Consider the following 23,154-nt stretch of genomic DNA (forward strand, 5'->3'; position numbering starts at 1 on the left):
AGACAGCAGGATGGGGGATGGGGTGCACTTGCTGAGTGACTCACGTGAGGAAGCGAGGGGCGGTGCGCCGCTGGGGCCGGAGCAAAAGGAAGAAAGAGGCAGAGGGAAGCTCACCGAGCACAGGCGAGGTCCCGGGAGCGAGCGCGGTAAGGGGACCACGGGCCCCGGGGTGGTCGCCAGGGACGGGCGCGGGCGCCGGGGAGGCGGGAGCATCCGGGCTACAGCGGCGGCCGCGCGGGGAGGCGAGCTCTGCTGGGCGGGCGCCTGAGACGCGGCCTCTGACGCGATTCTCAGCCCCGCGTATGAGCCCGCCTGGGGGGGGGGGCGGGGCGGTGACAGCGGAAGGGATGGCGAGAGCGGATGGCCTCCTCTGCCCGCATTACTTCTGGGGTCCTCAGGACGGAGGTACTTGGCCTAGCATCGCCTCTTCCAACCGCTCCTCGCTGGCCCGGGCTCCAGCCGCGACCCTGGGATGGCGGCGGATTCCTGCAGGCTGATCCCGGCCCCCCCCCCTCAAAAAAATATCCCCGCCGGCGCTCCCCTACCAGAAAGTGCAGTGACCCCCCTGTGCCTGTGGGTCCGATCACACGCCCCCACCCCCATCCTGCTGAGCGCCTCCCTCCCACTGCCCACCTGTCAGCACTCCTGCCGCCGCCAACAACGGAGGAAGCAGAGGGACCCCAAACCAGACCTGGGCATGGGGTGAGGGCTGCACCCGGAAGGCGAGACCCTGAGAAGGCCTGCTTAGATGTGGACCAGTGACTAATTGGGTGTGAGGGGACTTGACCACCAAAGCTGTGTTGTGGTATCTTTGCTTCCAGATTTGAGGCAATGGCCTAACTAAGCAAAGATAATCTAATTTGGCCTTAGGTCAGCAAACACTTCCTGGAGGTCCTCAAGAAGTAGAGCGCCCAGGGCTCTGACAGCTGCCCTTTACTGCTCACACACTCACTGTGTGCTTGTGCTGAGCTAATGCTTATGGACCTCATCCCTCTTCTTTGCAACAGCCCATCAAGGTCCATCACCTGCACTTAGCAGGTGAGAAAGCTGAGGCACAGGCACTTTAAGTCACTTGCCCCAAAGCAAGGGCTAGCAAAGAGTAGAGTCAGGATCTGAAAGCAGGTCTTTCTACCCTAGGGCATCACGCTGCCTCTACAGTAACATTAGGTGCTGAAAGTGAAACTTGGTACAAGAACGGGTCCCCTTGGCTTGTATTTCTGGCAGCTTAGTAGGAAACAGAACTGTGTATGATGAGAGGTTCATTTTGCATGGAAATCAGTGGTTGTCATGGAGTGCGGATCTGCAGAGTGCATTGGCCATTGGCGGGGCAGGTGGTGCGGTAGCGCGTGGTCCACCTGGACTATGCCCATTGTTGCGAAATCACTTTTCTCAGCCATGTGACACCAATGATTCACGATCCTCCTTCAGAAACTCCCTCTCCTTTGTATCAGCTATTCTTTCTCAGTCATCTCCTTGGCTTGTTTTTTTTTTTTTTTTTTCCTCTTGTTGGTATTCCCTTGGCCTCAGTGTTCACATTCTCCAGTACTCGTTTTAGACAATTTTATTGATGTTTCCTGCTTTACCTATCATCTCAATGATGGCAACTCCCAAATTGATCTTTCTAGCCTACCCCTAATCTGTTAACTCCAGACCCAAATCCTCAAATATTCTAATCCCTACTGGCTAATTGCAATGTATGCCCAGAAGGCACCCAAATCCAATATTTCCAGATACAAATTTATCATCTCTAGCCTTCCCACAAGGGTCTTGGTTCAGGTCTCTTCACATCCTTGCCTGGGGTACTATAGCACCTTCCAAATTGGTCTTCCTGCCCTCTTTTTTTTTTTTTTTTTTTTTAGCATCTTTATTGGAGTATAATTGCTTTACAATGGTGTGTTAGTTTCCACGTTATAGCAAAGTGAATCAGCTATACATATACATATATCCCTATATCTCTTCCCTCCTGCGTCTCCCTCCCTCCCACCCTCCCTATCCCACCCTTCTACCTGGTCACAAAGCACTGAGCTGACCTCCCTGTGCTATGTGGCTGCTTCCCACTAGCTATCTATTTTACATTTGGTAGTGTATATATGTCCATGCCATTCTCTCACTTCATCCCAGCTTACCCTTCCCCTTCCCTGTGTCCTCAAGTCCATTCTCTACCTCTGCATCTTTATTCCTGTCCTGACCCTAGGTTCTTCAGAACCTTTTTTTTTTTTAGAGTCCATATACATGTGTTAGCATACGGTATTTGTTTTTCTCTTTCTGACTTACTTCACTCTGTATGACAAACTATATCCATCCACCTCACTACAAATAACTCAATTTTGTTTCTTTTTATGGCTGAGTAATATTCCATTGTATATATGTGCCACATCTTCTTTATCCATTCATCTGTCGATGGACACTTAGGTTGCTTCCATGTCCTGGCTATCGTGAAGAGAGCTGCAATGAATATTGTGGTACATGACTCTTTTTGAATTATGGTTTTCTCAGGGTATATGCCCAGTAGTGGGATTGCTGGGTCATATGGTAGTTCTATTTTTAGTTTTTTGAGGAGCCTCCACACTGTTCTCCATAGTGGCTGTATCCATTTACATTCCCACCAACAGTGCAAGAGGGTTCACTTTTCTCCACATCCTCTCCACCATTTATTGTTTGTAGATGTTTTGATGATGGCCATTCTGACTGGTGTGAGGTGATACCTCATTGTACTTTTGATTTGCATTTCTCTAGTGATTAGTGATGTTGAGCATTCTTTCATGTGTTTGTTGGCAATCTGTATATCTTCTTTGGAGAAATGTCTATTTAGGTCTTCTGCCCATTTTTGGATTGGGTTGTTTTTTTTGATACCCAGCTGCATGAGCTGTTTGTATATTTTGAAGTTTAATCCTTTGTCAGTTGCTTCGCTTGCAAATATTTTCTCCCATTCTGTGGGTTGTCTTTTCGTCTTGTTTATGGTTTCCTTTGCTGAGAAAAAGCTTTTAAGTTCCATTAGGTCCCATTTGTTTATTTTTGTTTTTATTTCCATTTCTCTAGGAGGTGGGTCAAAAAGGATCTTGCTGTGACTTATGTCATGGAGTGTTCTGCCTATGTTTTCCTCTAAGTTTTATAGTGTCTGGCCTTACATTTAGGTCTTTAATCCATTCTGAGTTCACTTTTGTGTATGGTGTTAGGGAGTGTTCTAATTTCATTCTTTTGCATGTAGCTGTCCAGTTATCCCAGCACCACTTATTGAAGAGGCTGTCTTTTCTCCATTGTATACTCTTGCCTCCTTTATCAAAGATAAGGTGACCATATGTGCGTGGGTTTATCTCTGGGCTTTCTATCCTGTTCCATTGATCTATATTTCTGTTTTTGTGCCAGTACCATACTGTCTTGATTACTGTAGCTTTGTAGTATAGTCTGAAGTCCAGGAGGCTGATTCCTCCAGCTCCGTTTTTCTTTCTCAAGATTGCTTTGGCTATTCGGGGGTCTTTTGTGTTTCCGTACAAATTGTGAAATTTTTTGTTCTAGATCTGTGAAAAATTCCATTGGTAGTTTGATAGGGATTGCATTGAATCTGTAGATTGCTTTAGGTAGTATAGTCATTTTCACAATGTTGATTCTTCCAATCCAAGAACATGGTATATCTCTTCATCTGTTCGTATCATATTTAATTTCTTTCATCAGTGTCTTACAGTTTTCTGCATACAGGTCTTTTGTCTCCTTAGGTAGGTTTATTCCTAGGTATTTTATTCTTTTTGTTGCAGTGGTAAATGGGAGTGTTTCCTTAACTTCTCTTTCAGATTTTTCATCATTAGTGTATAGGAATGCAAGAGATTTCTGTGCATTAATTTTGTATCCTATACTTTACCAGATTCATTGATTAGCTCTAGAAGTTTTCTGGTAGCATCTTTAGGATTCTCTATGTATACTATCATGTCATTGGCAAACAGTGACAGCTTTACTTCTTCTTTCCCGATTTGGATTCCTTTTATTTCTTTTTCTTCTCTGATTGCTGTGGCTAAAACTTATAGTGGTGAGAGTGGGCAAACTTGTCTAAGATTCCTGATCTTAGTGGAAATGATTTCAGTTTTTCACCATTGAGAACGATGTTGGCTGTGGGTTTGTCATATATGGCCTTTATTATGTTGAGGTAATTTCCCTCCATGCCTATTTTCTGGTTTGTTTTTTTTTTTAATCATAAATGGGTGTTGAATTTTGTCAAAAGCTTTTTCTGCATCTATTGAGATGATCATATGGTTTTTCTCCTTCAATTTGTTATATGGTGTATCACATTGATTGATTTGCGTATATTGAAGAATCCTTGCATTCCTGGAATAAACCCCGCTTGATCATGGTGTATGATCCTTTTAATGTGCTGTTGGATTCTGTTTGCTAGTATTTTGTTGAGGATTTTCGCATCTATGTTCATCAGTGATATTGGCCTGTAGCTTTCTTTCTTTGTGACCTCTTTGTCTGGTTTTGGTATCAGGGTGATGGTGACCTCATAGAATGAGTTTGGGAGTGTTCCTCCCTCTGCTATATTTTGGAAGAGTTTGAGAAGGATAGGTGTTAGCTCTTCTCTAAATGTTTGATAGAATTCACCTGTGAAGCCATCTGGTCCTGGGCTTTTGTTTGTTGGAAGATTTTTAATCAAAATCTCAATTTCAGTGCTTGTGATTGGTCTGTTTATATTTTCTATTTCTTCCTGGTTCAGTCTCGGAAGGTTGTGCTTTTCTAAGAATTTGTCCATTTCTTCCGGGTTGTCTATTTTATTGGCATAGAGTTGCTTGTAGTAATCTCTCATGATCCTTTGTATTTCTGCAGTGTCAGTTGTTACTTCTCCTTTTTCATTTCTAAATCTATTGATTTGAGTCTTCTCCCTTTTTTTCTTGATGAGTCTGGCTAATGGTTTATCAATTTTGTTTATCTTCTCAAAGAACCATCTTGTAGTTTTATTGATCTTTGCTCTTGTTTCCTTCATTTCTTTTTCATTTATTTCTGATCTGATCTTTATGATTTCTTTCCTTCTGTTAACTTTGGGGTTTTTTTGTTCTTCTTTCTCTAATTGCTTTAGGTGTAAGGTTAGGTTGTTTATTTGAGATGTTTCTTGTTTCTTGAGGTAGGATTGTATTGCTATAAACTTCCCTCTTAGAACTGCTCTTGCTGCATCCCGTAGGTTTTGGATCATCATGTTTTCATTGTCGTTTGTTTCTAGGTATTTTTTTATTTCCTTTTTGATTTCTTCAGTGATCTCTTGTTTATTAAGTAGTGTATTGTTCAGCCTCCATGTGTTTGTATTTTTTACAGATTTTTTCCTGTAATTGATATCTAGTCTCATAGCCTTGTGGTCGGAAAAGGTACTTCATATGATTTCAGTTTTCTTATATTTACCAAGGCTTGATTTGTGACCCAAGATATAATCTGTCCTGGAGAATGTTGCATGAGCACTTGAGAAGAAAGTGTATTCTGTTGTGTTTGGATGGAATGTCCTATAAATATCAATTAAGTCCATCTTGTTTAATGTATCCTTTAAAGCTTGTGTTTCCTTATTTATTTTCATTTTGGATGATCTGTCCATTGGTGAGAGTGGGGTGTTAAAGTCCCCAACTATGATTGTGTTACTCTCAATTTCCCCTTTTATGGCTGTTAGCATTTGCCTTATATATTGAGGTGCTCCTATGTGGGGTGCATAAATAGTTACAATTGTTATATCTTCTTCTTGGATTAATCCCTTGATCATTATGTAGTGTCCTTCTTTGTCTCTTGTAATAGTCTTTATTTTAAAGTACATTTTGTCTGATATGAGGATTGCTACTCAGCTTTCTTTTGATTTCCATTTGCATGGAATATCTTTTTCCGTCCCCTCACTTTCAGTCTGTATGTGTCCCTAGGTCTGAAGTGGGTCTCTCGTAGACACCATAAATATGGCTCTTGTTTCTGTATCCATTCAACCAGTCTATGTCTTTTGGTTGGAGCATTTAATCCATTTACATTTAAGGTAGTTATCAATATGTATGTTCCTATTAGCATTTTCTTAATTGTTTTGGGTTTGTTACTGTAGGTCTTTTACTTGTCTTGTGTTTCCTGCCTAGAGAAGTTCCTTTAGCATTTGTTGTAGAGCTGGTTTGGTGGTGCTGAATTCTCTTAGCTTTTGCTTGTCTGTAAAGGTTTTAATTTCTCCATTGAATCTGAATGAGATCTTTGCTGGGTAGAGTAATCTTGGCTGTAGGTTTTTCCCTTTCATCACTTTAAATATGTCCTGCCACTCCCTTCTGGCTTGTAGAGTTTCTGCTGAAACACCAGCTGTTAACTTTATGGGGATTCCCTTGTATGTTATTTGTTGTTTTTCCCTTGCTGCTTTTAATATTTTTTCTTTGTATTTAATTTTTGATAGTTTGATTAATCTGTGTCTTGGCATGTTTCTTCTTGGATGTATCCTGTATGGGACTCTCTGTGCTTCCTGGACTTGATTGAGTATTTTGGGAAGTTTTCAACTATAACCTCTTCAAGAATTTCTCAGTCCCTTTCTTTTTCTCTTCTTTTTCTGGGACCCCTATAATTTGAATGTTGTTGCATTTAATGGTGTCCCAGAGGTCTCTGAGACTGTCCTCAATTCATTTCATTCTTTTTTCGTTATTCTGCTCTGCAGTAGTTATTTCCAGTATTTCATCTTCCAGTTCACTATCCGTTTTCTGCCTCAGTTATTCTGCTATTGATTCCTTCTAGAGAATTTTTAATTTCATTTATCATGTTGTTCATCATTGTTTGGTTGCTCTTCAGTTCTTCTGGGTCCTTGTTAAATGTTTCTTATATTTTCTCCATTCTATTTCCAAGATTTTGGATCATTTTTACTATCAGTACACTGAATTCTTTTTCAGGTAGAATGCCTATTTCCTCTTCATTTGTTTGTCCTCGTGGGTTTTTACCTTGCTCCTTTATCTGCTGTGTGTTTCTCTGTCTTCTCATTTTGCTTGACTTAACTGTGTTTGGGGTCTCTGTTTTGCAGGCTGCAGGTTCGTAGTTCCTGTTTTTTGTGTCTGCCCGCAGTGGGTAAGTTTGGTTCAGTGGGTTGTGTAGGCTTCCTGGTGGAGGGGACTAGCGCCTGTGTTCTGGTGGATGAGGCTGGATCTTGTCTTTCTGGTGGGCCAGACCATGTCTGGTGGTGTGTTTTGGGGTGTCTGTGGCCTTATTATGATTTTAGGAAGTGACTCTTCTGATGGGTGGGGTTATGTTCCTGTCTTGCTAGTTGTTTGGCATAGGGCGTCCAGCACTGTAGTTTGCTGGTTGTTGAGTGGAGCTGGGTCAGCGTTGAGATGGAGATCTCTCGGAGAGCTTTCACCGTTTGATATTATGTGCAGTCTGGAGGTCTCTGGTGGACCAATGTCCCGAACTCAGCTCTCCCACCTCAGAGGCACAGGCCTGACGCCCAGCCAGAGCACCGGTCAGCCACATGGCTCAGAAGAAAAGGGAGAAAGAAAGAAAGATTGAAAGAGAGAAAGAAAGAAAGAAAGAATAAAATAATGTTATTAAAATAAAAAATAAAGAAAATTATTAAAAATTAAAAAGTAATTAAAAAGAAGAAAGAAGAGAGCAACCAAACCAAAGTGCAAATCCACCAACAATAACAAGCGTATACTATAAAAACAACAACAACAAACAAAAAAACGGACAGACAGAACCCTAGGACAAATGGTAAAAGCAAATCTATACAGACAAAATCACACAAAGAAGCATACACATACACACTCAGAACACAAAAATAAGGGGAAAAATATATATATTAAAAAAAGAGAGCAGCGAAATCAATAAACAAATCTTCCAGTGATAATGAACTCTAAATACTAAACTAAGATAAACATAAAATCAGAGACAAATTAGATGCAAAAAGCAAACCCCAAGTCTACAGTTGCCCCCAAAGTCCACCTCCTCAATTTAGGATGATTCATTGTCTATTCAGGTATTCCAGAAATGCAGGGTACATCAGGTTGATTGTGGAGCTTTAATCCGCTGCTCCTGAGGCTGCTGGGAGAGATTTCCCTTTCTCTTGTTTGTTCGCACAGCTCCAGGGGTTCAGCTTTGGATTTGGCCCCGCCTCTGCATGCAGGTCGCCTGAGGGCATCTGTTCTTGGCTCAGACAGGATGGGGTTAAAGTAACAGCTGATTCGGGGGCTCTGGGTCACTCAGGCTGGGGGGGAGGGAGGGGGTACGGAATGCAGGGTGAGCCTGTGGTAGCAGAGGCCGGCGTGACGTTCCAGTAGCCCCACAGACCCTCTTGAAAGCTCAAGAATCTTGGTCTTTGGTGTCTTCAGACCTGACCAGAGAGAACAAGCCTTTCTTCCTTAGTACCGTGTGCATGCCTCTAGGGAAGCCCTTTGCATGTTGTGTAACCGCTGACTTGTCTGTCTTCCCCTGTGAGTTCCTTTAGCACTGATTTTGTCTTATCCTTTGTATCCCTTGGCCTGGCACATAATAGACAGTAAATATTTGTGTAGCTAATGACCTTGTAATAAATTGAAATTTTTTGATGACAGTTTATAGTTCATAAAACATTTCACAGTGCCTCGGGTGACATCTCACTCCACTCTTCCTCTGATCTGTCACCGTTAGTCAGTTAATGTGTGTGTGTTGGTAGAGGAGGAGCATTAGAAAGTGAGTTTGCAGGTGGCTGGAGATGAAGGTGAACGACAAAATGAAAATAAGGTCGCCAAATAGGGGAGTTGATCCTAAGGGTGTTTTTACGGTTGACATAAATGTTCAGTCACGGCATGGTGACTCTCTTCTACTTTCCTTAGACATCGGGTCAAATGAGGAAGCTGAGCCCACTCAACTAGAAGAGAAGCAAAGACAAAGTCATCATGGCTTCAGTGTCTACGCATGAACACCAAGATAAAGGTCCCCATTTGCCACCACCAAGCAAGCAGGTATATTTCTAATTTGAAAGTCTGCCATTTAAAGAGGAACATCATACAGGACTTCCCTTAAACCTCATCCTTGATCAGTCATCTTAGTTTTTTCTGTCTGGCGCTTTGTAGGATGGGTTCAGGGAAAATAGAACGGGGAAGGAAAGTGTATTTTTGGCTGCCTTGAAAAGGAGCCTTTTCAATTATTTACAAAATCCTTTCTTTACTCTTCCCTGTGTAGAATTCAGCTTAACTAACTCTTCCATAGGTTGTCAGTGACTGAAGAGGTTTCCTTTACCAGAACAAAACTCTTAATTGAATCTCACAGAATGCTACAGGATGCATGTTTTTTCATTTCTGTTATCAAGGCTAATCATACTAAGGCTATGCTGCTGACAGGTGTTCCTGTTTGGGATGGCAGAGTCCTTAACTACTAAATTAGGCATCAGATTGAGAACCCCAGTGTTAACAGGGACACAGTTTTTCAACTTCTTGAGAATGAATACTGTTTGTTTCGGGGACACATAAGTGAAGAAAAGAGAAAGTATTGTGATGGGATAGTAGAGTTCATGTTCTCTGGAGTCAACCTTTTCAAGCTAAAAATGCGTTATGGAGGAGATGATATTTAAGGAGCAAAGTTTAGGAGAGGCAAATAGACAAATGATATCACATCATAAGGAATTTAGACACCCAAGTTGCCTTTGTGAAATGGAGATCCATAAAACATTTATGGTTCTACCGAAAAGGATCACCAGAGCTCCCTGGGGACACTGCAGCAGCTTCAGTCTTGACTGCAGGATTCACAGCAGTTGTGATAGTTGGGGTCCCTGCCCATGGATGTGTGTATGTGTGTGTGTTTCGCGGGAGGAGAGGGAGGGAGGTGTTGCTTATTTCTGCCGCAGCCACAGGCAGAACCATGAAGAAGTATTTGCACTGGGATGAGGAAGAGTGCTTGCTGAGCTAACGTAAGTGGTGACCAGATTCTTCCCTGGTCACTGTGACTCACCCTGACCACCACTAACGTGTGCTGTGCTATGGGGAGTTGTAGAGGAAGAAGAGGGAGGTTGCCTGCTTGGGCTGTTTGTAGAGCTCTGAAGGCACAGGTGCCACAGGATCCTTGCATGTCACCATCATGCACGTAAAATGCTTGGCACAGTGCCTGGCCTGTGTGCGAGTGCTCAGGGAATAGTGATCACCATTCACATTGACATCTACTACAAACAAAGAGTCAAAAAAGAACATTTGCAAAATCAGCAAGGTGAACTTCAAAAGCCATGGAACTGCACCTCAACAAGAAAAACACTAAAACTCCAAGAGATGAATGGCAGAGGACCTACATAAGTAATTCACAAACAAAGAAATAGCAGTGTGACTTAAGGAAAAAATTAAATAAAATTTGTTTCTAAGAAACAAATGAACCACCCACAGAATGGGAAAAATTATTTACAAATCATATATCTGAAAAGGGTCTAGTATCCAGAGTATATAAAAAGCTCTTACAACTCAATAACAAAAAGACAGCCCAATTGAAAAATGAGCAAAGGGCTTGAATAGGTGTTTCTCCGAAGAAGATATATAAATAGCCAATATTCAGATGAAAAGATGCTCAATGTCATTAGTCATTAAGGAAATACAAATCAAAACCACCATTTCACAATCACTAGCATGACCACAGTCAAAAACAGAAAGAATTCAGTTTATTTAGTTTAAATAAATTGAATAATTTATATTAAAAACATTTAAAGTGCTAATTTAAAAAAAAGAAACAAAACACGTGGGTTCAGTCCCTGGTCAGGGAACTAAGATCCTGTAAGCCGGATGGCGGAGCCAAAAAAAAGAAACAAAACAGAAAATAACAAATGTTGACAAGGATGTGGAAAAATTGGAAATCTCCTACATTGTTGGTGGGATTAGAAAATGGTGCAGCTCCTGTGCAAAACTCAAAAAGTTAAACGTAGAGTTGCAGTATGGCCCAGCAGAGCTGAAAACAAAAACTTGTGCAGGAATGTTCATAGCAGCATTATTCACAATAGCCAATGGTGGAAACAATCCAAATGTCCATCAGTGGATGAATGGAGAAACAAAATGTGTTATATTCATACAATGGAATATTATTGAGCCATAAAAAGAAATGAAATACAGATACATGTTACCACGTGGGTGAATCTTGAAAACATTATGCAAAGGAAAAGAAGCCAGCCACGAAAGGTCACATGCTGTATGATATTGTTTGTACCAAATACCCAGAATAGGCAAATCCAGAAGGCAGATTAGTGGTTGCTAGGCAGTTGGAGAGAGGAGGGAATGAGGACAGACTCCTTACTGGGTATGGAATTTCCTTTTGGGGTGATGAAAAAGCTCTGGAACTAGATAGCGGTGATGGCTGCACACATTGTAGATACACTGAATGCCGTGAACTGTATACTTTAAAATGGTTAAACGCAACATTGTAAAACAACTATGTTCCAATATAAAATGAAAAAAAAATAAAGTGTATGAGAGGATGAAAAAATGTATAAAATGGTAACTGTTATGTTATGTGTATTTTACCACAATAAAAAATTAATGAGTCACTGAACAAGAAAAGATTACAACAGAGGTCTAGTTGCAGGGATTGCCTCAACAGAGAAGGACAGTCTGGCTGAAGACTACATAGAGATGCTCAAACACATTAGTTATCAGACAATAAAATATTGCTTTATACCTACTAGACTGTTAAATTTTAGAAAACTGGATAATGCCAAGTGTTACAACATCCTTTCTTTACTCTAACCTGCTTGGAATCCAGCTTAACTAGCTCTTATGCGGTTCTTAGGCATATAGAGGAATGTTCACACGCTGCTGATGGGAGTGGATGCTGGTGTAGCCATTGGGGAGAGCACTCTCGCAAGACTTTGTTCAACTGGAATATGCATGCCCTGTATTTTACTTCTAGATACATATCTGAAAAGCGTTCTCATGTGGGTCTGTAAGGGGACACTTGGAGATGGGGACTCAGAAGCGTCCTGGAGAATCATGCCGCAGTTAGAAACAGTGGACTAGATAAATATAGCAACATGGATAGATCTTAAAAGTGTAGAACTGAGTTGAAAACATTTTTAGTAATAAAACTAAATGTATAAAACAATGCCATTTGCATTAAATACTGCAGGCACCCCAAACAATGAACATTTTGCAAGCATATATACAAACAAAAGATCCACATTAAACACCCAGAATGGCGGTGATGGGCAGAGAACGAGGATGGAGAATGTGGGTGAGAGTAAGTGAATAACCACATACATACCTACAAAAGGGGAGGATAATAAAAGATGGGAGTTAGTCCAGATCGTAGCACATCAACATGATAAAAAAAAGTACTGTAGAACTCATAAAAATAATGTCAACCATATCAATAGTTCCCCCAGATATTATGTGCAGACCATTTATAAATGTGTTTAAAAAAAACTGTTAAGATAAAAAGTAAAGTATGTAGAAAAATAAAAAGCAGTCTGCTGATGCTTTTTAGACTATAGTTTCTCACGGTCTAAAAATGCTTATAGAAGTATAAATAGGTAAATTGGAATACAGATCTATAAATAGATAACTTGTAATACTGCTCTGAGTGAGATCCCAGATGTGTAAATATTATGCTGTAGGGGAAGTCTCTCTCTTCACCCAGGAGGAGATCTTGAACTGGGTCTTAAGAAGACCAGGTAGGCAAAGGGAGTGAGTGTCATTGCAGGGACAGGGACTGCATAGACAGAGACTGGACGTAAGAAAGAAAATGTGACCTCAGCAGTAGTGCATTCTGACCAGGTATCTGCTTCATGCTCACTAGTCACTGAATCACTCTGCTTCTCCACCTGTGATTCTTTTCTTGGTTAAGTCCATCCATCGTTCACAGCTGGAAAGCACTGGCTGAAACTGGCCATTGCACAGTGCTGGCAGCGGGAAAGAACGCACGCTGTGTGACCAGAGTGAAAAGACCTCCTCGCCCTCCTCTAGGGAAGACAGAGCAGATGCTCTTCTGATGATTTCAGTCAAGTCATCACGTAACTTTCCTTGCAGAGTCTGTTGTTTTGTCCAAAATCAAAACTGCACATCCACAAATCAGAGATTTCAAAGATTATCCGGGAATGTCAAGAAGAAAGTTTCTGGAAGAGAGGTAATTGCATCCCTCTTAATCTTTGTTAATACTGTTTTTGCTGCAATAAACTGCCTAATATCGTATTAGAATTATGGTATTGATTTATTTTTGAGCAGGGACTTTGCATAATTCCCTGAAGACACTGATACCTGAGGCTGCTTGGAATTTAAGTCCATATTGAGACCCTTTTAAGGTCAGGGATAATATCTGATTTAGGAGCTGTTTACCCCCCTTAGCAAAAAGTGATGCACACCTAACACTTTCTTTCATGTGACCGAGAATGTGTACCAAGAGTGTTATTTAGAATTTCTTGAAAGAGTAGACTTTCCACAATTCCACTGAACTCTAACCTTCATCAAGTTCAGGTTCATTGCTCCCTCCCAGAGCCAAGCACACTGCTTCACATATAAAAAGTACCTATTAAATATTCGTGGAATGAATGAAGAGTGGCAGCATTCTGTTAATACTTCCCTTACAATGTCTTGAAGTAACCTTTTCTGCCAAGTCTCTTCCTCTTTCCGGGCCTGCTTTATATGAGACAAGGGTGTGAACTGAGGTTGTGCATTAAAGTCCCGTTTAATTTTAAAAATTCGTGACTTGTCACTTGAAAATGTCATAATACAGCCTATAGATATAGTCCCAATATTGCTGGCATAGGGATAATTTTACTTTGAAATACTCATTTTGATTTCTTAAATCATTCAAATCCAGTATCAGTTGTTTTTGGAAGTAACACTCCTTAGAAGTTGATGTTCACTGTTCATTACTTCTTATTGATTGTGCTGCTAGAAATTTTCTGACAACTTATGAGTGAGTAATTTATTTAAGCCCTAGTAGTTTAACATTTCAGTATGACCCATTTGCCTACCATCAGGTAGATAGCTCTGAGTGGAAAAATTCGTTGCTATTTGATTTGTCTTGGTTACTAGGAAGAGCTAGCAACCAAGACAAATCAAATAGCAACCGATTTTTTTTAATCACTTCTCTGTGCTTTGGGAAGAAGTCATTTGACACATTTTGACAGAACTAGAAACTTCCTTTTCTGGACTCACTTGCCTGTTTAGAGATAAAAATCATCTCTAAACATGGCCCATGTTTACCTCGAATGTAGTAATCTTCAGAAAATAAACGTATCCAAATTGTGTGACAAAATGTCATAAAAGACAAAAGCAGGGAACTATAGTAGATAGGGTGTGCAGTTTATCGTCCTCTTTTTTTAACTTTCATGCAGGATTGAAAATTTCAAAATATATAGCGAATGGAAACTCCCAAATTCCCCAGCTCAGCGCACACACATGAAGATGCCTGTGTTGTATGTAGTGATCCGAATCCGGTGCATGGTGGGTCTCAGAGACGGAGTGGCAGGGGATCTAGGTTTTGTCACATTAATGCTGTGCATTAGGTTGAGTGCCTGGGGCAGACCCCAAGAAAATTCTTCATGCGGTGCTTAATATGTGTCAAATTAGTAAAATAAAAAATGACTAAAATCTCACTGCCAAAGCAGGAAGAGAAAACACTCAGAGTAATTCTCCCTCATTCTTCTAGGTGAGGGGCCAAGTTTTAAAATACCAATATTGAAGGGCGTTTCTGTTTTACAGCTCTGCCTTTTTCTCTTGTAAGCATGCTTGTCACCCAAGGACTGGTCCACCATGGTAAGATTCAGTATTTGGTACATAGTTTAACTTAAGAGAATCCAGTTTTCTGGGGTCCTCCTGGCGGGTTTTGGTACTTGGCATTTATTTTTTGGTGAAGAATTTATTTATGCGGGCTTTTGCCTGTTTCTAGCCTACGTCCCCAGCTCTCCCTCCCATAGATGTCCTATTTCCCGGAATGAGTGACCATGACAAAGAGAAATTAAATTTGCAGTTGGAATTAAGGTCATTAATCCAGATGGGCCCAATATAATCAGAAGGGTCCTTGAAAGTGAGAGTGGATCAGAAGACAGAACCAGAGAGATGGCAGCATGAGAAAGACTCAGCTCAACATTCCTGAGTTTGAAGATGGAGGAAGGGGCCATGAGTCAAGCAATGAGTGGCCTCCAGAAGCTGGAAAGGAAGAAACCTTAGAGCCTTCAGAAGGGCTTGCAGCTCTGTTGATGCCTTGACGTAGCCCTGTACTATGGTCTGAATATTTGTATTCCCCCGCCCACCCCAAATTCACAGATTGGAATTCTAAAGCCCAAGGTGATGCTATTAGGAGGTGGGCCTTTGCAGGTGATTAGGGCGTGAGGGTGGAGAGCTCATGAAGGCGGTTAGTGCTTTTACAAAAGAGACCCCACAGAGGGCCCTGCCCCTTCCACCACGTGAGGATACAATGAGAAGTCGACCATGCCAGCATTCTGATCTTGGACTTCCAGCATCCGGAACAGTGAGAAATAAATGTCTGCTGTTTTATAAGCCACCCAATCTGTGGTATTTTGTTATAGCAGCTCGAATGGACTAAAACACCCAGTGAGACCCATTTTGAGCTGCTGACCTCCAGAACTGTAACGTATTAAATTTGTGTGGGTTTTTTGGGGGGTTTTTTTGGCCGCGCTACATGAGGTCTTAGTTCCCTGACCAGGGATCAAACCCGTGCCCCCTGTAGTGGAAGCGTAGAGTCTTAACTACTGGTCTGCCAGGGAAGTCCCAAATCTGTGTTGTTTTAAACCACTGAGTTTGTAGTAATTTGTTACGGCAGCCCCAGGAAACTATTGCAGTGCCTGTCTCTGTACCAGAGTTCCTGTGTCTCCTAGGGCCTTGGTATATGGTTAGACAGATAACTTCCCCGCACAAGGGTGCTCCAGGGAAGAAGTAAATGGGGCTGAAATTCACCCAAGCTCTGAACACCAAGCCATTTGTCCTGGAGAGAGGCTGCATCTGCCTCAGGAGGGGCACCCGTGTACAGCAGATCATGAGGACTGACGGCCGCCCTGCGTCACCCACATAACCTCTCCGTGCCTCTTAGCACTGTCCATTGTTCCCCTCTATTCCTTGTTCCTTGCCCTCTTCTTTCTCCCCGACTCTATCCAGCCAGAGAACCTATAAGCATTGCTTAGTCCCCAGACAGCAAGAAGGCACCTGACCCTGTGGAAGCCCATTATACTGAACACTGCTGATTATTAGGATTTTAGAGAGTACTTGTACCCAGCAAACATGAGGGAAGATGTTTAGCTCTTTTGGGGTCTGAAAGACCACATGTCATATATCTAGAAGAATCTCATTTCGGTCAGTATTATTGTTGTCTTTAAAGTTGATTTATTAAATATGATTTCATTTTTATAACTTGAAGATGGTCTTTTTGTGGAAATACATTAGTCAGTGATAAGCCTTTTTCAGAACATTTTTGACACAGAAAAACAAATATGGCCATGACATCTATGTATAGGGATTATGTTTTATGAATATTAAACTACTTGCTCAAAATCTACCATCTCTTACATCTGTACAAAAATATATATTTAAAATTATTTTATTTTCTCTTTTTAAAAAATATTTATTTATTTTTGGCTGCATTGGGTCTTGGTTGCTGCACGCGGGCTTTCTCTAGTTGCAGAGAGCAGGGGCTACTCTTCGCTGCTGTGCACGGGCTTCTCATTGTGGTGGCTTCTCTTGTTGCAGAGCACGGCCTCTAGGCACGCAGGCTCAGTAGTTGTGGCACACGGGCTCAGTAGTTGTGGTTCACGGGCTCTAGAGCGCAGGCTCAGTAACTGTGGTGCACAGTCCTAGTTGCTCCGCAGCATGTGGGATCTTCCTGGACCAGGGCTCGAACCCGTGTCCCCTGCATTGGCAGGCGGATTCTTAACCACTGCACCACCAGGGAAGCCCTGTACAAATATATTTTTCCAGGTTGTGTATTACTTTTCTACAAATTTCCACAAACACAGTGGCTGAAAACAATACAAATTTATTAGCTTGCAGTCTTGAAGGGCGGAAGTCCAAAATGGGTCTTTCTGAGCTGAAATCAAAGTGTCAGCAGGGCTGCATTCCTTTCTGGGGGCTCTAGGGCTTCCTTTCCCTTTCTAGCTTCTGGAACCCACCCACATTCCTTGGCACATGGTCCCTTCCTCTGTCTGCAGAGCCAGCAGCGTGGAGCCAAGTTCCCATACTGCCGTCTGTCTGGTTCTGTCTCTGAATCCTTTTTCCACATTCAGGGGTCATCGTGATTACATTGGGCCCAGCCAAATAATCCAGGATAATCTCTCTATTTTAAAGTCATCCGATTAGCCACCTTAATTCCATTTTCCACCCTAATTCCGTTTTGTTGTGTAAGATAATATATTCACAGTTTCTAGGGATTGGGATGGGAACATCTGTAGGAACATCCATTATTCTGCCCACCATAGGTGGAAATGCTTTCATTTTAAAATTGTGATTATAAGCAACTATACTCCAATAAAAATTAATTTAAAAAAATCTTAAAAACAACAAACAAAAATAAATAAATAAAATTGTGATTATATATACTCTGAATCTCTAAATTGAAACTCTGTGTTGAGTTACTTTAAAAGGGGAGGGGGCAACGACTAATTGCTTAGAACTAAGTTGTTATCTCCACCTTGCCTTGATATCTTTAAATACATCATGAATTGTCTGTTTCACGTTCTTTTTCTATACATTAAAGCCATTACTTGTTACTTGCCAAAAATGACTACTACTTGAGAGTTAAATTCAATCAAGATTTGAATTATCTCTTTTAAGATCATCTCTTTAGATTAAGAATCTGTGTATATCTTAAACCCTGAAGACTTCTTATACTTTATAAATTTAAATAAGTTATAAAATGAAATAATAATGCATTTATACATTACTTCTTAGGTTATTTAGCAGCTAATCCAAGATTTGGATCATTGCCTAAAGTTGCACGTAAGTCATAAAAGGAAAAAAAAAAGTTTCATTTTTTGAGCTTCCCTGGTGGCGCAGTGGTTGAGAGTCCGCCTGCCGATGCAGGGGACACGGGTTCGTGCACCGGTCCGGGAGGATCCCACATGGCGCGGAGCGGCTGGGCCCGTGAGCCATGGCCGCTGAGCCTGTGCCTCCGGAGCCTGTGCTCCGCAACGGGAGAGGCCAAAAAAATGTTTCATTTTTTAAAAAGAAGGTGTTTATAGCAACTGGAGATAGGAATGTCCAGGTTAACCAAATTGCCTGTATTGACTGTCTGAAAAAAACAGTCTCCATTTTTTGCCACCTTGCAGTTTTTAGTTCGTTTGATACTTTCTGATGGGAAGCTGAGCAGTAGGGACTTCACCTTAGTCCTCTAAAGCATGAACTAGGAGGGCCTGGCAGGATAACAAGAGGACATCAACAGCAGAGTCTGAATGATAGCTCCATGAGAGATTTTAATTTTCTTCTTTTGGCCAGTCTTTTCCAAATATTTTCTATAACGGACATAACAAATGAATAGTTTTTTTAAATCAGGGCTTTCTAATAGTACATTTACCATAAACGTAGGGTTTCACCTTCTTATACTGGTTATCCGTAGACCTTTTACGTACACAGAGGACGTATTCCGGTTTACGACCTGAAACCTCATTCCCAGCAAGAATAGCAGGTTGAAAATGTCTTCCATGGTTCTGCCTCGTGACCTTCCTCCCTGACATGCAAGATGGACTGCAGCTCCCCATACTCCGATCCATAAAGAAAATTAAGGGGCTCTCCTACCCCGTGATTTGGAGGCTACCTAGAGCCACAACCCAAGTCCCATCTCTCCCTCCCCATGGCTTCAGAGCTTTGTTTGCCAGTTGGGCCTCCCTCTGGCTGCCCCTGTCTGGGCATCACCCTTGCTTGCTCTATCCCAGCCCTTCTACCTCCAGTTCAAAACTGAGGAGATCAAAAGTCTCCAGTTCCCAATACTGCTCTTTAATAGGGAACTTCATTCCCAGAGATTTTGTTCATTGATTCATCAGGGTACTTTTGATATAAGAATTATTGCTGTTAATAAAGTTCGAGAAGACCATTAATGGAGGAGATTCCAAACCTTTAAATTATTTATCTTTCCTAACCTGCTCTTACAGTTGCTGGTATCTTGGGATTTGGCCTTGGAAAGGCATCATACATAAGAGTATGCCAGAGTAAATTCCATTCCTTTGAAGGTCAGCTGCGTGGGGCTGGTTTTGGTCCAGGGCATAACAGGTTTGTACTCTGCTTTTTGGGGGTTTTTTAAATAAATATATTTATTTATTTTGGGCTGCGTTGGGTCTTCGTTGCTGCGCGCAGGCTTTCTCTAGTTGCGGCGAGTGGGGGCTACTCTTCGTTGCAGTGTGCGGGCTTCTCATTGTGGTAGCTTCTCTTGTTGTGGAGCACGGGCTGTAGGCACACGAGCTCAGTAGTTGTGGCTCGTGGGCTCTAGAGCACAGGCTCAGTAGTTGTGGCACATGGGCTCAGTAGTCGTGGCGCATGGGCTTAGTTGCTCTGCGGCATGTGGGATCTTCCCGGACTAGGGCTTGAACCTGTGTCCCCTGCATTGGCAGGTGGATTCTTAACCACTGCACCGCCAGGGAAGCCCTGTACTCTGTTTGATTAAGGGATTATAATAAATATAATTATTAAAAAGTAAATGAAAGATCATTCACCATTTACAATATTAAAATAGTTTTTAACATTCATATGTTGAAAAAAACTCAAAGTTTGAGTTGTTGCTATTCAAATTCAATAATAATTATGATTTATCTGGGTTACCTATTTCATTTGCTCACCAAACATTTAGTAAGTACCTACTATGTTCAAAGCATTGTACAAGTCTCTAAAGAATGCCTTGATCAGCAGACACAGCTTCTACCGTCACGGGGTTACGCAAATTTAACCAGGGCTCTTGACTGCAGGACTTCTCAGAGCCTTTACTATATTAATATAAATCATGATTCTCATTAGGGGATACAAGCAGTAGGACTGTGGAGTAAGTGGCGTTACCTCTGCTGTTAAGAGTCGCTGGGATCAAAGGGGGTTCTAACTGCTAACTTACTAAGCTGCGTGACCTTGGACAAGTTTCTTAAACTCTCAAATCTTCAGTTTTCTCATTTGTATAATATGGTGATCAGAATTTTTTTCATGGGATGGTGTAAGGAATAGAAATGATTGTTCATGACACTCAGTGAGAGCTCAGTAAATAATAGCTATTTCTACCATGGTATTATAAGACTAGCGTTGGGGACACATTTCTCTAAAGAGCCCTTACTTGTCACAGTGGATTCTGTTTGAGATGCAGCACAACATGGTGAAAACAACATTGGACAGGAAAATCATTAATGGCCTTTTTGTGGAAGAAATTCGGGGAGTCTGAAACCAAGAAACAGCTCTGATAATTCCTGAAAAATATTAGGCTTGAGAACTTTAGCATAGAAAATACCTCTAAATAATCTAAAATGTAATACAAATGAATTTATTTACAAAACAGAAACAGACTTACAGACATAGAAAACAAATTTATGGTAACCAAAGGGGAAAGAGGGCGGGGATAAATTGGGAGTTTGGGATTCACAGATACACACTACTATATATAAAATAGATAAACAACAAGGTCTTACTGTATAGCACAGGGAACTATATTCAATATCCTGTAATAAATCATAATGGAAAAGAATATGAAAAAGAATATATATAAACATATGTATACATATAACTGAATCACTTTGCTGTATTCCAGAAACTAACACAACATTGTAAATTAGCTATACATCAATTAAAACTTTTTTGAAAATCTCTAAATAATATTGTGTTCAGACTAGAGCTTCCAGTGTCAAAGTACAAACCAACATTTTTGCTTCTATTTTAGGCACTGCCTGCTTACCTGTGAGGAATGCAAAACAAAGCATGGATTAAATAAGGAGGGAAGTTCACAGCCTTCGACTTCCTAAACTCTGTGGGTTTTCAAGTTTCCAAAAACATCTGAATTTGTACACCTTTAAAATGTCAAATGTACTTTAAAATAATTTACTTATAGTAGAACAGAAACATTGTGATTCTCTCACTCTATTGAAATGCTTTCGCCGGTTGATTCTCCATTGAATTGAGCATTCCATGTTTTTCTGTTGTTTAAGAACATGTTGGGAGCATTCATACACCAAAAGAAATTCTGTTGCACTCTTACTTGCTTACAGCTAAATAAAAGAATTTAGAGTCTTCTCTGATTCACCCCATCCATTCTTTCACTCTGCTTTTGTTCAGGGTTTTAAGATCCCTGATGGAGGATAGGAATGAATGTTGAGGAGCTTGAGAATCATGCCCCAGTGTGTATGTGTGGAGGTAGAAATACAGGGCAAGAAAGACTGTTACTATGGGAAGTGCTTTCTAAAATGTAGGGGCCAAGATTTTTTAATGAAAAATGTTTCATTTTAAAGAGTCACAATATGAATCAACTGTTCTTTTTTTTTTTTTTTGGCTGTGTTGGGTCTTCATTTCTGTGCGAGGGCTTTCTCTAGTTGTGGCAAGCGGCGGCGGGGGGGACACTTTTCATCGCGGTGCGCGGGCCTCTCACTATCGCGGCCTCTCTTTTCGTGGAGCACAGGCTCCAGACGCGCAGGCTCAGTAGTTATGGCTCACGGGCCCAGCCGCTCTGCGGCATGTGGGATCTTCCCAGACCAGGGCTCGAACCCGTGTCCCCTGCATTAGCAGGCAGATTCTCAACCACTGCGCCGCCAGGGAAACCCCCTCAACTGTCCTTTTGATGACCTCGGTGACTTTATGTCTCCTCGGTATGGTGAAGTTTTAGAAGAGCCCATTGTTTTAGGTTCCTTGCTTAGCTAATGGATATATGCTTATGGTCAGCTCTCAAGAACTGCGTTCTTTTATATTCTGCTGGTGGCCTAAAAGAATAAACACAACTTCCCAAAATGTCCCTCAGGAACAGTTTACGTAATTCTGGGAGGTCTCACTGGAAGAATTAATTCAGAGAATGATAAACTTCAGGGCTTTAAGGGAGCTCAGAGGCTGCCAATCCAACCCCAAGAGTTGCATTCCTCTTCTCCTGCCAGGTTTTTTGCATGAAAACAAACTCTTCCACTGGGGACCTTTTGTCTTTATGACAGATTGTCTGAGCCCTACATGAAAACTTCTCTTGCATCTTTGCATTTTCTCAGGAAAATACTTTATATATGTGTCACCATTTATATACTGGGGGTGTGTGTGTACTCGTTTGCATTTTACTTACATCTTGAAACCTGTACCAAGGAGGTAAAAAGGGAAACCTCATTGAAAGTCAATGCTTGATATATATTTTATTTTCTGTATCAAAAATATTTGGAAGTTTTTATTTTTACATGAACATTATGTGTATGAAACGGAGTAATTTTGACCAAGTCTCTTTTTATGTTACGTATCCTGGTGTTTTTCCGTCGATAAAGTTCTATTTCTGTAAATCAGAACGCAGAGCCAATATCCTAGCATCTTGGATGCAGTTTAACTTCTGGCTCCAACGACTAGCAATTGGTGACTCTGTGTTATGTCAGCTATTGCAGACATTCAGAATTGGGCACTTTTATTTCCTGCGTTCCAGAAGATGATTTCCCAGGGATCAGAACATTTTCACATTGATAAGCACAGCAAGTCAGTGTTAAAACCCTTCTTGGGGTAGTGGGGAAAGATGAATCTATTATTGTTAAAAGGGAACATTGTTTTTAACTGCTGACATCTTCATAGTCATTCTGACTCCAATTGGGTTTATGGTTTGGGCTCTCTGATTTTCCTAAGTGGATAAGTTTTTATTAAAGCAGTTTATCTCAGTGATCGTAGTGCGAAAGAAAATCAGTCAAGGAAAAAAACCTGGAAGGTCACCCAAGAAGTCTTGACTATTTTGCTGCATTGTCTGTTGTATATATTAGGAAGCAGGTATCTGAGGGAGAATGTCTGTTTTTCCAGGAAGACATGTTAAAGGAGCAGCATCTATTTGTCTGTTAGCATTTAGCAGTTACCAGCACCCATCCCCAAGGTGGTCATAAGTTTATAAAAGCAGTACTTCCACGATAAAAAAAAAAAAAAAACCTTGGCAAAGAACAAGAAAAAATTGTAGATAAACTTGCATAAAAGAAAGAACTGATGAGACTACATGGTAAATGTTGGATGTCTAACCAACTTCACTGGCAAAACTCCTTATTCCTTGTTGGACTGATGTTCAAGAATGAAGAAAATGGAAAATATTCTATTATTTTACATTTGGTTAATGGAA

General features: G+C 41.2%; 1 protein-coding gene and 1 long non-coding RNA gene across 7 annotated transcripts in view; one reads left to right on the plus strand and one right to left on the minus strand.

Annotated features, from left to right (window-relative positions):
* Positions 1-167, minus strand: part of LOC132425984 (uncharacterized) — a 48,092-nt gene extending 47,925 nt beyond the window's left edge. For both annotated transcript variants that reach the window (XR_011246483.1, XR_011246482.1), the window contains exon 1: positions 45-167. This is a non-coding gene — a long non-coding RNA (uncharacterized lncRNA). The remainder of the gene's footprint in view (positions 1-44) is intronic.
* On the plus strand, positions 44-22,757 carry OCIAD2 (OCIA domain containing 2). 5 transcript variants are annotated; one of them, XM_060012575.1, is made up of 8 exons: positions 82-146; positions 6,995-7,038; positions 8,781-8,909; positions 12,939-13,035; positions 14,638-14,669; positions 17,814-17,861; positions 19,010-19,127; positions 20,767-22,754. In XM_060012575.1, the coding sequence occupies exons 4-8, from the start codon at positions 13,007-13,009 to the stop codon at positions 20,846-20,848; spliced, it is 309 nt and encodes a 102-aa protein (XP_059868558.1). In that variant the 5' UTR covers positions 82-146; positions 6,995-7,038; positions 8,781-8,909; positions 12,939-13,006; the 3' UTR covers positions 20,849-22,754. The 5 variants fall into 5 exon arrangements, with proteins under 5 accessions (XP_059868555.1, XP_069396793.1, XP_069396792.1 ...); XM_060012571.1 differs by having other exon boundaries at positions 14,616-14,669; positions 20,767-22,752; XM_060012572.1 differs by lacking the exon at positions 6,995-7,038 and having other exon boundaries at positions 44-146; positions 14,616-14,669; positions 20,767-22,752.
* Positions 22,758-23,154: the final 397 nt, after the last annotated feature.

Source organism: Delphinus delphis, chromosome 5 (assembly GCF_949987515.2).
Source record: "Delphinus delphis chromosome 5, mDelDel1.2, whole genome shotgun sequence".
Lineage (NCBI taxonomy): Eukaryota > Metazoa > Chordata > Mammalia > Artiodactyla > Delphinidae > Delphinus > Delphinus delphis.